The 17,732-nt window shown below is 36.1% G+C and overlaps 1 protein-coding gene across 7 annotated transcripts in view; it reads right to left on the minus strand.

Annotated features, from left to right (window-relative positions):
* Positions 1-17,732, minus strand: part of ALMS1 (ALMS1 centrosome and basal body associated protein) — a 235,882-nt gene that overhangs the window by 102,147 nt on the left and 116,003 nt on the right. For all 7 annotated transcript variants that reach the window (XR_009009950.1, XR_009009949.1, XM_057558483.1 and 4 more), the window contains exon 11: positions 15,727-17,570. Coding sequence is in view for 5 of the 7 variants with exons in the window: in XM_057558483.1 (XP_057414466.1) it covers positions 15,727-17,570 (1,844 nt within the window). In the remaining 2 variants the exon portion in view is untranslated. The remainder of the gene's footprint in view (positions 1-15,726; positions 17,571-17,732) is intronic.

Raw genomic sequence — 17,732 nt, forward strand, 5'->3', positions numbered from 1 at the left:
CTACAGTTATATAAGACATTACCAATGGGAAAGCTGAGCGATAGATACCTGGGACTCTCTGGACTATTTTTGTAATCTCTTGTTAAGTCTATGTATTTTTAAAATAAAGAGTGAAGAAAAGATAGTAATAAATCATAACCCACTGAATGAAAGCATGATTCTGTACAGATATAAATAAACTAAAAGTCTGCTGAGGATTGAGATACTTACATAATTTCAAAGTTCCTCCCCATAAAACACTTAGTTACAAAGTGGAAAACAGTAACTTTCCAGTGGAGGAACCTAGCCCACAACCTTATTAAGTAGTTAAAGTGATCACTGCCAGCAGTGGGACAAATAGAAGTTGTATGACAGCTGCTAAGATGTTACAAGAAGAATTCAATGTCAATTCTGTGATACCCCTACCAAAAATATCTCACCTGAACTTAATCATGAAGAAACATCAGAGAAACCCAAACTGAAAAACACTCTACAAAGTAGCTGACCTGTAATCTTCAAAAGTGTCAAGGTAATGAAAGTGAAGGAAAGACTGAAGAACTGTTCCAGATTAAAGGAAATTAAAGAGTCATGACAACTAAAGCAACATGTGATTTTGAATTGCTCCTTTTTGTTCTAAAAAAATCTTACTGGGACAATTGGAAAAACCGGAATAGTGTCTATAACACAGTGATATTAATTTCCTGATTTTCACAGCTTTACTGGTTATGTAGGAGTATGTTTTTTTCATAGGAAACGATGAGAGTGATGGGGCAGTAAGTCAATAACTTACTACCACATAGCTAAGGAGAAAAAAGGAAGCATTAACATGCTGTTCTCAAACGCTGATTAAACAAGCAGACAAAAATTCAGTAAAAATGAAGATTTCAACATAACAGCTGACCAAATGGACCAAAGTAACATACACAGAATATCACAAGAAGCAATGGCAGAATACACATTTCTTTCAATTGCACACTGATCAAAATAAAAATATATCATATCATAAAGCAGTTCTAAAAAAATTTAAGTATACTGAAATCATTCAGAATATAATCTCAATGACCAAAAAGAATTAACTAACAATAAAAAATCATTTATATGTTCTTATATAATTGGAAATTAAGAAACACATCTCTACATAGCCATGGATCAAAGAAAAAGTTATGATATGAGAAAATATTTTGTACAAAGATGATGATGAAAAACTACATAAAAATCTGTGTACACTAGAAAAGCTAAAAATTAATGAATATGTAAAAAAAAGTATCCTCAGAAAGACAGAAAAAGTTAAGCTAAACTCCCAAAAAAAAAAAGATAAAGCAGCAATTAATGAAACAGAAAAAACACATCAGAGGATCATAAAAACCCAAACTGCTAAAGCCCTAGCAAGAGTGACCACATAAAAAAAGGATAAAACACAAATTACTAATATCAGACATAAGAAAGCTAATATCACTGGAGATTCAGAAATTGAAAGGATATGAGGATATTGTGAAAATAACTCATGCCAACAATTTCTGACAACTTATTTAACTGAAGAATACTTTCCAAACTGACACGAGAAAAAAAAAATCTGCACAGTCAAATCTACTAAAGAAATTGAATCTATAATAAAAACTCCAGGCCAAAATGGTGAATTCTACCAAATATCTAAGAAAGAAATAGTACCAATCTTATACAAACTCTTTCAGAGTGTCCCGATATACTTATGAGGTCAGCCCAATGCTCACACCAAACTCAGACAAAGATATTGCAAGAGAAGAAAATTTTAGGTGAATATACCCCATGAACACAAATGTACAATTCCTAACAAAATATTAATTAGGTAGATTGTATCTGGCAAGAAGGAAAATACATAAATTAGGAATACATATGATATTCCTATTCATATGATATCAATACATATGATATCCTATATCCTATTATTCTACAATAACTACTGCAATAGAGTCTGACACAATTTTTGATGTTTGATTACTGACTTCTTTTTAAGCCTCACCTTTTGCTCCACATCTGGAAAGGCTGATAAGAAAGCCTGAGTATGACTGCCTCCTCCTTTGGCACCAGCAGAAAATTTAAACTGCCCATATATAGACTTTTTTCTCAGTTCCACCCTACAAAGCCCTCTCTGCTGTGCCCAAGCCAGCCTGGACCTGCTTGTGCCCACCCAACTCTTCCCAGGGGTCCCCTGTGTGAGTAATAAACTTCCTCTCAAATTCTCTGGGTTTGAGGAGTGTCCTAAGCCTAGGTATCTGAACCAAATTTGGGGTGGGAGTCCATCCCACTTCTGCAGGATGGCCACAACCACTAAAAAATAAACAAAGATGTATATTAAAGCAGCCAGTAAGGAGAATAAAATGGAATAATAAAAGATAAATGATTAATACAAAAGAAGGCAAGAAAGAACAAAAACCATATGGTACTAATTGAAAGCAAAATGTAATATGGTAGATTTGAATCAAATAATACCATTCTGACACAAACTCAGAAAATGAGAAAGAGCTTTTTTTCTTAAGAGCCACTGTAACTCTGCTATCAGGACACTCCAAGAAGATTATAGACCAATATTAGCAAGTTGAATTCAGCAATAAATATAAAAAGGGACAATATATCATAATCAAGTGGGATTTATCCCAGTAAGAATAATATTTGAAATCTAATCAATATAATTCACATCAACAGAAAGGAGAAAACAAGTATGATCATAATACAGCAGGAAAAAGCATGTAGCAAAACTCAACACCCACTCACAGAACTCACAGCAAACTAAGAATATAAGAGGGCATCCTTAATCTCATAAAATACATCTAATAAAAATCTACAGCTAACATCAAATTTGATGAAACACTAAATCCACTCCCCCACCCACACAAAGATGGGGAATAAGGTAAGATGACTGCTCTTACTACTTCTGTTTAATATTATACTGAATGTCCTAACCAGTGCATTAGGCAAAAAAATAAAGACATGAAGATTGGAAAGGAAGAAGTAAAACTGCTGTTCATTCCCTGGCAACATGAGTGTCTATGAAGAATAGACATTAAAGTTGAGGATATCACCAAATTTAAACAAAGCACTCCCTAAATCTTAGGGAAGTTACTGGACACAAATTGAGGACAAATAGGTATGCCTCAACTTAACCACCAGAAGTATTACCTTGCCTAAATTCCCTATGGTCACTGCACACAAATTGCCTAAATTATCCTAGAGTAAGCAAGGAAGCTCTGACCCAGTGAGTAAGAAATTAAAATTAAAATTAACTTGTTGGCATTGATAAACTGGTTTGACAACAGCATTTGTATATACAAGCAACAAATAACTAGAAAATACAAAATCTAAAATACCATATACAAAAGTATCATAAAACAAAATAATGAGGAATAAATTTAATGAAAAATGTGCAAGCCTACACACTGAAAATTACAACATCTTACTGAGAGACATTACATAAGTTGGGGGAAAAAACATGTTCATTCATGGGGAGACTCCATATTACTAAGATGTCAATCATTCACAAAATGATCTATAGATTCAAAGCAACATTGAACAAAATCTCAGGAGGCTTTTTTGGAGAAACTGAGAAGACTATTCTAAAATTTATACGGAAATGCACAGAACCTAAAATAGAAAAAATATTGTTGAAAATAAAAACAAGGCTGGAGGACATAACCTGATTTCAAGACTTATTATAAAGCTAAAGCTATTATAAATCTACAGTAATCAAAACATCATGGTATGGGTGTAAAGACAGACAGTTCAAAGGAACAGAGTAGAAACTCTTAAAAATAAACCCACATGTAAAAGGCCGATTGATTTTCGACAAAGGTGCCAACTATGTTCAAAAAGGAACTAATCGGGGCTTCCCTGGTGGCGCAGTGGTTGGGAATCCGCCTGCCAATGCGGGGGACACAGGTTCGAGCCCTGGTCCGGGAGGATCCCACATGCCACGGAGCAATTAAGCCCGTGCGCCACGACTACTGAGCCTGTGCTCTAGAGTCTGCGAGCCACAACTACTGAGCCTGAGAGCCACAACGACTGAAGCCTGCATGCCTAGAGCCTGTGCTCCACAAGAGAAGCCACTGCAATGAATAGCCCTCACACCGCAACGAAGAGTAGCCCCCGCTCGCTGCAACTAGAGAAAACCAGCGCACAGCAACGGAAGACCCAACGCAGCCAATAAAATAAATAAATAAATAAATAAATAAATAAATAAATAAATAAACAAAAACAAACAAACAAAAAGGAACTAATCATTATTTCAAAGACGGTGCTGGAATATCCAGTGAAAGAAAATGATCCTAAACTGTGTAAATTACAGTATATACAGAAATTAATTTGATATAGATCACAGACTTAAAAAATAAAGCTAAAACTATAATTCAAGATGAAAATATAGGAGAAAATTTTCCTAACTCTGGGTTAGGCAATATTTTTAGACAAGACACAAAACAGTACTAACCATAAAAAAAAAATTTAGAATGTCCATCAACTGATGAACACACACACACACACACACACACACTATGAAATACTACTCAGCCATAAAAAAGAATGAAATTTTGCCATTTGCAACAAAATGGATGGACTTGGAGAGTGTCATGCTAAGTGAAATTTAAGTCAGAGAGAGAAAAACAAATCCTGTATGATATCAATTACATGTGGAATCTAAAAAATACAACAAACTACTGAATATAACAAAAAAGAAACAGAGTAACAGATACAGAGAACAACCTAGTGGTTACCAGTGGGGAGAGGGAAGGGGGAGGGGCAATATAGGGGTAGGGGATTAAGAGGTACAAACTATTATGCATAAATTAAGCTACATAAGCTGTATATATTGTACAACACAAGGAATATGGCCAATATTTTATAATAACTATAAATGGAGTATAACCTTTAAAAATTGTGAATCACTATATTGTACACTTGTAACCTATACAATATTGCACATCAACTATACTTCCAATAGAAAAATTAACAAACTGGATTTCATAAAAATTAAAACTTTTTCTTCATCAAAAGACACCAGTAAGAAAATGAAAATCAAACCACAGACTGTGAGAAAATATTTGCAATACACAGAGGATCTGTATCTTGAATATATTAAAAATTCTTAAAGTCATGAGACAATCCAATGGAAAAATTAAACAGACACTTCATAAAGACATAAAAATGGCCAAGAAGCACAGAAGCAATGCTCAGCATCATGAGTCATCAGGGAAAAACAAATTAAAACCACAATAACATACCATTTCACATCCACATTTAGAATGGCTAAAATTAAAAATAACTGGAGGGACTTCCCTGGTGGCGCAGTGGTTAAGAATCTGCCTGCCAATGTAGGGGACACAGGTTTGAGCCCTTTTCTGGGAAGATCCCACATGCTGTGAAGCAACTAAGCCCATGCGCCACAACTACTGAGCCTGTGCTCTATAGCCCACGAGCCACTACTGAGCCCACGTGCCACAATTACTGAGGCCCGCGCACTTAGAGCCCGTGCTCTGCAACTAGGGAAGCCACTGCAATGAGAAGTCCACGCACCACAACGAAGAGTAGCCCCCACTCGCCGCAACTAGAGAAAGCCCACGCACAGCAACAAAGACCCAATGCAGCCAAAAATTAATTAATTAATTAATTTTTAAAAAACCTTGGAAATACCAAGTGTTGCAATGGAACTTGCATATGCTGTTAATGAGAACGAAAAATGGTACATTCAGCTCCAGTTTGGGGTAATCAGTCATAACCCATTCTGTCTCTCCCGCTAAGTGCAGCTATAAAACCTAGACAAACTACATGGAGCAGCTATTAGAAGACTCTTGAAAAATAGGAGCAGGCAAATTGGTGAAGACCAGCAACATCTGAAGTACCATTAAATTGGTGATGAGTTAGTTTATCATTGTTTCCTTTAGTATCCAATGACCTGAACTCAATAATAGAGTCTGACACTTAGAAGTGGACATTAGCACGGACAGAAAGACCTCCAGAAGAAGCCCTCTATTCAGGCATGAGGAGTGGAAGCAGAAATAGTGTGAAAAATCCCTGTTTTTCTTTTCTCCCTTTCTAGTAATCTCAAGCAATCAAGTAATCTCATGGAGGCAGTGGTACAGCAGTAACAGGGACCAGAAGAAGTTTAAAATTCTGAGGGAGGGAAACCCTCCTCTTTTACCAGAGAAGGTGTGGTCTCAAGAGGGTGAGGTGAACCTGTGTTGATTTTTTTTTTTTCCTCTTTACTGAGCCACCTGGCACTGACAGAAAGTAGCCACAGGAAGCACATAAAAGAGAGGGGTAAATTAAGCCCTTGCCTTCTGTTCTGAGGACCAAAAAAGGGGAGCTCAAGGGGAAACATATAGAGGAAAGCACCTATTATAATGGTTAAAATATACTGACAATACCACAAGTTGGCAAGGATGGAGAGTAACTGAAACACCTGTACATTCCTAGTGGAAATACAAAGATACAGCCACCCTGGAAAAACAGTTTAGCATAGTTTAGTTCTAAACAGTTCTTGTAAAGTTAAACACACACATATACCACATGAAACAGCAGCTCTAACTGTAATCACCCCAAAGTGGAAACAACCCAAATATCCTTCAAAGAGTGAATGTATCGATAAACTGTACTTTTTAAAACTTTTTATTGCTTTATGCTTGTAATAAAGCATTAAAAAGTAAAAAACTGATTCATAAAATGAGATGGATAAATCTTAAATATACTTTGTAAAGTAAAAGAAGCCAAACCGGGCTTCCCTGGTGGCGCAGTGGTTGAGAGTCTGCCTGCCAATGCAGGGGACACAGGTTCGAGCCCTGGTCTGGGAAGATCCCACATGCTGCGGAGCAACTGGGCCCGTGAGCCACAATTACTGAGCCTGCACGTCTGGAGCCTGTGCTCCGCAACAAGAGAGGCCGCGATAGTGAGAGGTCCGAGGCCGTGCACCGCGATGAAGAGTGGCCCCCACTTGCCGCAACTAGAGAAAGCCCTCGCACAGAAACGAAGACCCAACACAGCCATAAATAAATAAATTAATTAATTAATTAAAAAAAAAAAAGAAGCCAAACCCAAAGGGCTAATATATATTTCATGACTTCATTTACATGACACTCTGGAAAGGTAAAACTTGGAAGAAAACAGACCAGGAATTACCAGGGGTCAGGTGAGGGACTGTCTATAAAGGGATGGCATGTGAGAATTTTTGGACTGACAGAAATGCTTTGTATGGAACTGTGATGTGGATTTATCAAAACTGATAGAACTATACACCACAAAAAGTAAATTTTACAGTATGTAAATTTTTAAAAAATTAACCAAGATATTGGGGCAAAATGGAATATAGGATGTAAGAAATGAATCTAACTGTATTATAAATGAATCACATCCTCATGCTGAAGGGTATAAGGAAGAAAAAAGCTAACCCAGGAAACAGCAACAATGTCTGGACTGGATACTGTACATAAAACCTGTACTCTAGTTGGAAAATTTGTTTCTCACCTGGGTATGGGATAAGAATTCTGAAACTTTATTTATATACTAGGGTAAATATACTGTAAATAGTGAGAGCCATGTTTATCACCATTGGAGAAAGAAGTTATAAATAAAGAAAGGGAAAAGGCTAGAATCAACCCTGTGGTTTTGGACTAGTTGGAGGTATCAACATCAACTTGTGGTTTAAAAAAAAAATACATACACATACATATATATACATATATACACACATAATAGAGATGGAAATGAATATAGGTGTACATATATGCATGAGTTAACACCTATAATCTTTAGTTTTATTCACTCAGAGGGGCAAGAAGCAGTGTCATCCTAGTAGCAATGAGCAAACCTCATTGGTTTCTAAACACCACTTTCCATTGTTGAAAGTGGGGTACTGAAGTCCTCGACTATTACTGTACTGTTGTTTACTTCTCCCTTTAGATGTTAGTATTTGCTTAATATATTTAAGTGCTTTGATGTTGGGGGTGTTTGTGTGTGTATGTGTACTGTGTGTGTATGTGTGTGTGTGTGTGTGTGTGTGTGTGTATGACTGCTATATCATCTTGATGAATTGACCCCTTTATTATTATATAATGACCTCCCCTTTGCCTATTGTTACTATTTTGTCTGCTACAAGTATAACCACCCCTGCTCTCTTTTGGTTTCTACTTGTAAAGAGTATCTTTTTTCCTTCACTTTGAGCTCATATGTCCTTAAAGCTAAAGTGAGTCTCCTGTAGGCAGCACATAGTTGGGTCTTGATTTTGTATCCATCAAGTCTTTTGATTGGAGAATTCAATTCATTTACATTTAGAGTAATTATTGATAGGTAAGGTCTTACTTATACCATCTTATTGTTTTCTGGCTGTTCTGTAGTTTTCTTGTTCTTTCTTCCTCTCTTGCTGCCTTCCTTTGTGAACTGGTGATTTTCCGTAGTAATATTTTCTGATTGCCTTCTCTTTGGTGAATCTACTATACATTTTTGCTTTGTGGTTACCCCAAGGCTCACATAAACATCTTACAGATAACAATATATTTTATAGTATAACAACTTAACTTCAATCACATACAAAATCACTACCCTTTTACGTTTTTAAACACCCCACTTTTCAACAATGGATAGATCACCCAGATAGCAAAATCAACAAGGAAACATTGGACTTGAAGCATACTTTAGACTAAATGGACTTAACAGACACATACAGAACATTCAGCAGCTGAATACATTCTTATCAAACATACACAGAACGTTCTCCAAGTTAGATCACATATAGGCTGCAAAACAAATCTTAGCAAATTTAACAAGATTTAAATCATACCAAGTACCTTTGCTGACCACAATGATATGAAACTAGAAATCAATACTGGGGGGAAGCAGGAAATTCTACAAATATGTGGAAATTAAACAACACAGTACTGAATACAACTATGTCTAAAAAAATCAAAAGGGAAAGCAAAAAATATCTTGAAACAAATGAAAATGTGAACACAACATATCAAAACCTATGAGACAAAAGCAGTTCTAAGAAGGACATTTATAGTGCTAAACGCCTTTATTAAGAAAAAAGAAAGGCCTCAGATAAATAACTTTACATCTCAAGGAATGAGAAAAACAACAGACTAGCCCAAAGTCAGCAGAAGAAAGGAAAATAACAAAGATCAGAGCAGAAATAAATGAAATAGAGACCAGAAAAATAGAAAAGGTCAATAAGATTAAGAACTAGATTTTTGAAGATAAACAAAATTGACAAACCTTTAGCTAGACTAAGAAAAAGAGAGAGGACTCAAATACATAAAATCAGAAATGAAAGAGAAGACAAAGCAACTGATACCACAAAAATATATAGGATCATAAGAGACTATTATGAACAATGATGTCAACAAATTGGATAACCTGGCAGAGATGGAAAAATTGCCAGAAACATACAACTTACCAAGACTGAATCATGAAGAAAGAGAAAATATAAACAGACCCATGGAGTAAGGAGATAGAATCGGTAATCAAATTTTCTCAACAGAGAAAAGTCCAGGGCCAGATGGTTTAAGTGGTGAATTCTAATAAACATTTCAAGAAGAATTAACACCAATCCTTCTCAAACTTGTCCAAAAATTGAAGAGGGAGGAACATTTGCAAACTCATTTTATGAGGTCATCATATTACCATGATGATCCAAAGCTAGATGAAGACACTACAAGAAAACTACAGACCAACAGATGATGAATACAGACATAAAATTTCTCAACAAAATATTAGCAAACCGAATTCAACAGCACATAGAAGAATTATACACCATGATCAATTGGGATTTATCCCTAGGATGTAAGGATAGTTCAACATATACGAATCAATAAATATGATATGCTTCTTTAATAGAATAAAAGATAAAAATCATATGATTATCTCAATAGATACAGAAAAAGCATTTGATAAAATACAACATCCTTCAATGATAAAAACTCTCAACAAATTGAGTATAGAAGAAACATCCCTCAACATAATAAAGGTCATGTATGACAAACCCTCAGCCAACATCACACTCAATGGTGAAAGGTTGACGATTTCCCTCTAATATCAGGAACAAGGTAAGAGTACCCACTGTCACCACTTTTACTCAACATAGGACTGGAAGTCATAAGCAGAGCAATCAGGCAAGAAAAAGAAATAAAAGGCATCCAATCAGAAAGGAAGAAGTAAGTTGTCTTTGTTTGTACATGATATGATCTAACATCTAATAGAAAATCCTAAAGATTCCACCAAAAACTGTTAGAAATAATCAATGAATTCAGTAAAGTTGCAGGATGCAAAAATCAACATACAAAAATCAGTTGTTTCTATACACTAACAACAAAATATCTGAAAAGAACTAAAGAAAACAATCCCATTCACAACAGCATCAAATCAATAAATACCTAGAAATAAATTTAACCAAGGAGCTAAAACATCTGTTCACTGAAAACTAAAAGACTTTGATGAAGGAAACTGAGGAAGATGCAAACAAATGGAAAGACACATGAAATGTGTTCATGAACCAGAAGAATAAATATTGTTTAAACATCCATACTACTCAAAGCCATTGATAGAGTCAATGCAATCCCTACCAAAATTCCAATGCCATTTTTCATAAAAAGAGGAAAAACAATTCTAAAATTTATATGGAACCACAAAAGACTCTGAATTGCCAAAGCAATTCTGAGAAAGAACAAAACTGGAGGCATCATACTTCCTGATTTCAAACTATACTACAAAGCTATAGTGATCAGAACAGTATGGTGCTGGCACAAAAATAGACACATAGATCAATGGAACAGAACAGAGAACCCAGAAATAACCCCCCACATATACAGTCAACTAATATTTTACAAGGGAGCCAAGAATACTCAGTAGGGGAAGGATAGTCTCTTCAATAAGAGGTGCTGGGGAAACTAGATAACCACATGCCAAAAAAATGAAATTGGACTCCTACTTTTACCACTCAAAAATTAATGCGAAATGGGTTAACAACTTAAACGTAAGACCTGAAGCCATAAGCTTCTAGGAAAAAACATAGGGAAAAACTCCTTGACATTGGTCTCACCAGTGATTTTTTTTGGATGTGACACCAAAAGCACAAGCTACAAAAGCAAAAATTACTAAGTAGGACTCCATCAAACCCCAAATTCTCTGTACAGCAAAACAGTCAACAAAATAAAAAGGTAACCTACAGAAGAGGAGAAAATATCTGCAAACCATATATCTGATAACTGATTAATATCCAAAATATATAAAGAACTCATAAAACTGAATAACAAAAAAACAATCTGATTTAAAAATGGGCAGAGGAACTAGAATTGAATAGACATTTTTCCAAAGAAGATATACAAATGACCAACAGGTAGATGAAAAGGTGCTCAACATCACTATTTATCAGGGAAATGCAAATCAAAACAGCAATGAGATCACCTCACACCTGTCAAAAAGTCTATTATCAAAAAGACAACAAATAACAAGTGTTGATAGGGATGTAGAGAAAACAGAACCCTTATGCACTGTTGATGGGAATATAAATTAGTGCTGCCACAATGGAAAACAGTAGGGAGGTTCTTTAAAAAATTAAAAATAGAACTACCATATAGTCCAGCAATCTCATCTCTGGGTATACATCCAAAGGAAATGGAAACAGGTATCTGCACTCCCATATTTGTTGCAGCATTATTTACAATAGCCATGGTATGGAAACAACCAGATCTTGTGTCCATCAATGGATAAATGGATAAAGAAGACATGGTGTAGGGACTTCCCTGGTGGTGCAGTCATTAAGACTCCACACTCCCAATGCAAGGGGCCCAAGTTCGATCCCTGGTCAGGGAACTAGATCCCACATGCATGACGCAACTAAGAGTTCGCATGCCACAACTAAGGAGCCCGTGAGCTGCAACTAAGACCCGGCGCAATAAAATGAAATGAAATGAAATGAAAGACATCGTGTATATATACACAAAGGGATATTATTTAGCTGTTAGAGAGAAGGAAATCCTGTCATTTACAACAACAACATAGATGGACCTTGAGATCATCATGCTAAGTGAAATAAACCAGACAGGGAAAGAGATATACTGTATGATACCATTTACATGTGGAACCTAAAAAAGCCAAACTTGTGGAAACAGAGTAGAATGTTGTTTACCAGGGGCTGGAGGGTGGGGGAAAAAGTGAGGTACTGGTCAAAGGGTACAAACTTCCAATTAGAAGATAAATAAGTTCTGGGGATCTATGCACAGCATTGTGATGACAGTTAACAATAATGTATTATATAGTTGAAAGTTGTTGAGAGTAGATATTAAATTTTCTTACCACAAAAACAGTAATGATAATTATGTGATGTGATGGAGGTGTTAGCTAATGCCATGATGGTAATTATTTTGCAATATAAGTGTATCAAATCAAAACACTGTAAACCTTAAACTTAAACAATGTTATGTCAATTTTATCTAATAAAGCTAGGGAAAAAAAATCTTATTCTCAAAAAAAAAAAAAAAAACGAGGGTTCTTTGGGGAAATAGTTGATTTCAGGGCTGTGGCAAGGTACAGGAGCCAACATGAAAGTGTTCTCAATAGCTAAAACTAAAACAATTTGAGTAGTATTGGATTGTAATCCAAAGAATGAAATAATTACCCCTGAGTTCATAGTAATGTACATGGAAAACTAAAGGAATAAATAAATGGGGGAGGAACAACAGCTCTTGCTTACAGAAGAATTCCAATTAATAAATGTAGAAGGAATAAAGGAAATATGAAAACTCCATTAGAATACCAGAGTAATAATTGCTACAAGCAAGATCCACTGAAGGATGCTTAAAATTAGTGGTCAAAGTTTAAGCAGAAACAGGACATTTGCATAGTCTATCAGTATCTCCCTTAAATATTTAGTATCAAAAAAAAATTTAGTATCTACAAAGGAAAAACATTAAGTTTACAGTGGAGAATCTTGGTAGATACTACTTTAGCCAAGTGATCAAGGTTAACATCACTAGTCATGCATATCAACTTAATGTGCTCCCTGATGAAATGCACTGAAAGTGTATAACCTCAATCTAATCTTGAGACAACATCAGACAAAGCCAAATGGAAAAGACTTTCTCCAAAATAACTAATTCTCTTCAAAGTGTGAAGGTTATGAAAAACAAGGAAAGTCTGAGAAACTGACACAGATTGGAGATTAAGGACACAACTACATGCAAGGTGAGATTATGGGATGGATCTGAAACAAAAAAGGTTCATTTGTGGAAAAACCAGGTGAAATCCAAACTGGTCTATACATTTAATTATAATTTTATATGAAGGAGAATTTCTTAGTTTTGGTAAATGTTTTATGGTTATGATATTAAGGTAAGATGTTAACATAAGGGGAAGCTTTAGCAAAGGGTATACTGGCAACCTCTAAAATATGCCCCCAATGGGACTTCCCTGGCAGTCCAGTGGTTAAGATTCCACGCTCCCAATGCAGGGGGCAAGGGTTCAATCCCTGCGGGGAACTAAGATCCCATCCCGCATGCCACACGGCGTGGCCAAAAAAAAAAAAAAAATCCCCCCAATGATCTCTGCCTCCTGGTATTCATGCACTTGTGTAATCCCTAACCCTTGAGGGTTGGCTGGAAATAGTGATTCATTTCTTTCTAGTAGAATGTGGCAGATGTGGTGAGATTCACTTCCAAGGTTAGGTTACAAAGTAAAGACTGTGGGTTTTGTCTTCAGCACCTTTTCCTGCACTCTCAATTGCTCACTCTGAGAAAAGCTTTGCTGTCATAGCTGCCATATGGAAAGAAGAAACTGATTATTTCTGGCCAATAACTGTGTGAGTGAGCTTGGAAGGACATTCTCTTAGTCAAGCCTTGAGATGGGACCACAGCTGTAGCCAATACCTAGTTTGCAACCTTGTGAGAGACCCTAAGCCAGAAGCACCCAGCTAAGCCATGCCTAGATCTCTGACCCACAGAAACTTTGGGATAATATTTATTGTTTTAAGCTGCTACATTTCAGGGTAATAGGTTACACTGCAATAAATAACACAGGAACTCTACTATTTTTTGCAGCTCCTCTGTAAGTCTAAAATTATCTCAAAATAAAAAAGTTTAATACATATATAAATGTTTTATGCATATATATATAGATAGATATAGATATATAGATAAGTGTGTATATGTATATACAGTTTGAATTATTTACGGACTCTGGAGTCAGACAAACCTAGGTTCAAATGCCACCTCCAACACTTAATGGCCATGTGATCTTGGGCAAAACATTTAATTTCTCTAAGTATTAGGTTTTTAAAATCTATAAATTGAGGTAATAATATCTACCTCTGGATGATTATACTAAGTATAAAATGATATACACATTGACTACAAGGCCTGGCATTTAGTACATTCTGAACAAACAGCATTATTATTAGTTCATATTTAAAATCATCTATAATTTTCTTCTCATTCAAGGAATTCAGCTCCAATAACTTGGCATTTTATCACTTAGAAGAGTTTAAGTATTGTATGTAAACTTGTCAATCTTTTAATTTCTAAACATTTTTCACACACAGTACTGATCTCTATAACACTCTACTATTTATAATAGTACTGAAATCAGAGATTGACCTTGTTTTTTCCTGCCCCAATCCAATTCTCAACCACTAATTTTTCAAGCTGTAATGGACCTTTAAGCTTTCCAACCCTTTCCTTCCATCAATCATCTATATATGAGTGCCAAAGATATTAAATGACTTGTCCAAGAGGACAGTTGATAGAATAGTTTAAGTAGGGTTTAGGATTTGGGAGAGATAGTACCACGTGGTGAACAAGCTCTTGCTTAGACTGAACATACTGCATTATTTGAGACAATGAGGTTTGCTGAAAAGGTAGCAATGTCAGTGTCTCAGTTTCCCAGAGGGCAAATAAGGATACCACCACCTACCTCATAGGGTTATCACAAGTATTAAATGAGATAACATATTTAAGTCCCTCACTGCCATGACTACCACATGCGGATGTCGATTAAACATTTTTTCCCTCTTTCTAAGGCCAGTGCTCTCCACTATGAAATACTACCTTCTCAACTGGTGGAAACATTAAACACAGACGGTAATTCGTTTAGCCATATGGTAAAAGACTCATTAATGTAAAACTGAATCAATGACAGTCTTAAAATCAATCTGAATAGTATAAATCTAATGCATTTATCCCTGAATTGGGTTTCCATTCCTACAATCATTGTGAAGTAATAAGGCATCACATCAGGAACCACATTAGGTTGATGTGCATTACTGGTGATGTTAACCTTGACAACTTGGCTGAAGTGATGTCTGCCAGGAAATTTCACTTTTTTTCATTCTAAGTACTAAATATTTGAGGGGAATCATGAAATGGAAACAAAGAGAGAGGGGGAGAGGGAGCAAAGCCTGGTCTTCAGCATATTTCCAATGTAATAAATAAGGAATTAGTAAATTGTACTATGTACTATGATTGTACAATGATCAAAGATTCTTCTTAGAGTAATTCAGTGTTTTAAAATACTTGATGTCAAGTCGTTTCCCAAAAGCTCTTTGAGAGTATAAATACATTACTCTCAGGTGTTTTCTCTTAGTTAGGTGTTTATTCCTTGAAAGAATTCTAGCTTAGGCAGATACAACCTCCCCTAAGAGAAATCATACTGCCTCTCCCCCAAGAACTTACATTTGCTTAAGTATTTTAAACCCTCTATCATAAATTCCATCAGCTTGCTTGTCATCACAATGAGACTCACCGAACTGCAGATACCGGAGTCCCTTCTGGATTGGAATATCCTTCCAAATCTGAAATGTTCACTTGTGTTTGCCTTGAGGTTACTATCTGGCTATTCTGAAAAGGTATGGTTTTCAAGTCCTGAGAAATAATATTACTATCTGGAAGAGGAGACTGTACGACTTGGAAGTCCAGTGAAGATTTAGGTCCTAGAAAACCTAAAGATTCTTGATCCTGTGCTACAGGTTTACTGGTCAATAATTTGGAGGTTGGTTCCAATGATTCTGAAGATACAGTCTGTAGGCCAGAGTTAAACTCACTATTCATCCTTGTTTTAGAGGCAGGATCCAATGAATGAAATCTTTTATCTAAGGTTCCACTGTCCAACCTGGAAGGAGTCTTGGGACAAAGAGTTATACGAACACAAGAAAGTGCTTTTGTATTTGAAGGTGGAGTAGATGCAGATGTTACTACTGTACATTGATTTCGGGCTGATGGGGAGGCCACATCACTGAATTTGGCTTCAACATTTATCATATCAGAAATGTGTAATTTAGGCTTATGTTCATTATTCTTTTCTACTATACAATCCTGACCTTGAGGAAGGGGAGAATGGTGTTTTCCCATGTGGTGATCTACATCTGGGGCTTTGCTTTGCTCAAAGAGCTGACGTTGTTCAAGAAAAATGGGAGAAGGAAGGTCTGAAGCTATATAATCCTGACTTTGAGGAAGGGGAGAGTGGTTTTCTCTCAACTGATTATCTTTATGTTGGGTCTTGCTTTGTTTAAAGAGTTCTCGTTTTTCAAGAAAAATACGACAAGGGAGATTTGGAGCTACATAATCCTGATGTTGAGGAGGGGGAGAATTGTGTTTTCTCACATGGTGATCTGCATGTGAGGCTTTGCTTTGTTCAAAGAGCTCTTGTTCAAGAAAAATGTTCAAAGGAAGATCTGGAGTTATAGTTACATTCTTCTCTTTTACTCCTAGTGTGGAACTTGGTCTGCCCATGCTAATGACAGTATCGTCATCAGAAAAATGAACTTCCTTGAAATTGCTATCATTTGCACTGGTACTGGGCTTAGAATGACTGCCTTTAAAATCTGATCTTTCTAAGGGTTTTTCTTCTTGGTGAGAATGTTCAACAGATAATTTTTGGCTTTCCCTACTATTTTCTGCTAAAATAGTCACAGCTTTATCTGGTGACTGACTAATGATTTTAAATGATGAAGGGGAAGAGGTTTTCTCTTTTAGATCTCTAGGAGGATTTTGCTCTTCAGTGATATGAGAATTAACTACCCCCACAGATGCTCCAGTACACTGGCTACCTTCAGTAACACCAACCTTAAGAAAAGAGGAATCTGAAAAGCATTTAGAATGTCGGTGAGATGAGAAAGTGATGGAGGTAGTAAACTTTTTCATGGGTTCTGGGGGCAGCATTTGTGATGAAGACTGACAATCCATTTCTTCAGGTGGCATACAAGCAGGTTCTACTAATTCTGACAGCCAAGGGTCCAACTTTTCACGGAATGGCATTCGAAGACCCTTGCTAATTTTCAAGTCATCACCTATAAAGTTTTGAAATGGGGAATGACTTTGTAACTGCAATGAATTCCAAACTTTGAAATGGGAGTTGTTCTGGTCCAGTGACTTGGCAAGGTTGATGTGCCTGGTTGTCCATGATGATGGGCTCCGTTGCCCTCTGATCATTTCTGAGGGTTCAGCAGATCTGAAAACACAAGGGTGGCTGTCCAATTGTGGAAGTTCAGCTGTTAGAGTCCTGAAACATCCTTTTTCATGGCTCTCAATAATAATGTGACTACATACAGCTTCTGGCTTGCATCCTATTCCCTGTGGACTCTGTAAACCCTAGAAGATATAAACAAGTTCTTACTTGACGTAGTCCAAATAGTTATATAAAAATTAGATTCCTATCTAGGCTAAGATCTGACCATGAAGGTGATGTTGATCTTTTATAATGAAACAGGTAAGAACACAACAAGAAAAAGACAGCTAACTATAGAATAAAAT

This window comes from Balaenoptera acutorostrata, chromosome 12 (assembly GCF_949987535.1).
Source record: "Balaenoptera acutorostrata chromosome 12, mBalAcu1.1, whole genome shotgun sequence".
Taxonomy (NCBI): Eukaryota; Metazoa; Chordata; class Mammalia; order Artiodactyla; family Balaenopteridae; genus Balaenoptera; species Balaenoptera acutorostrata.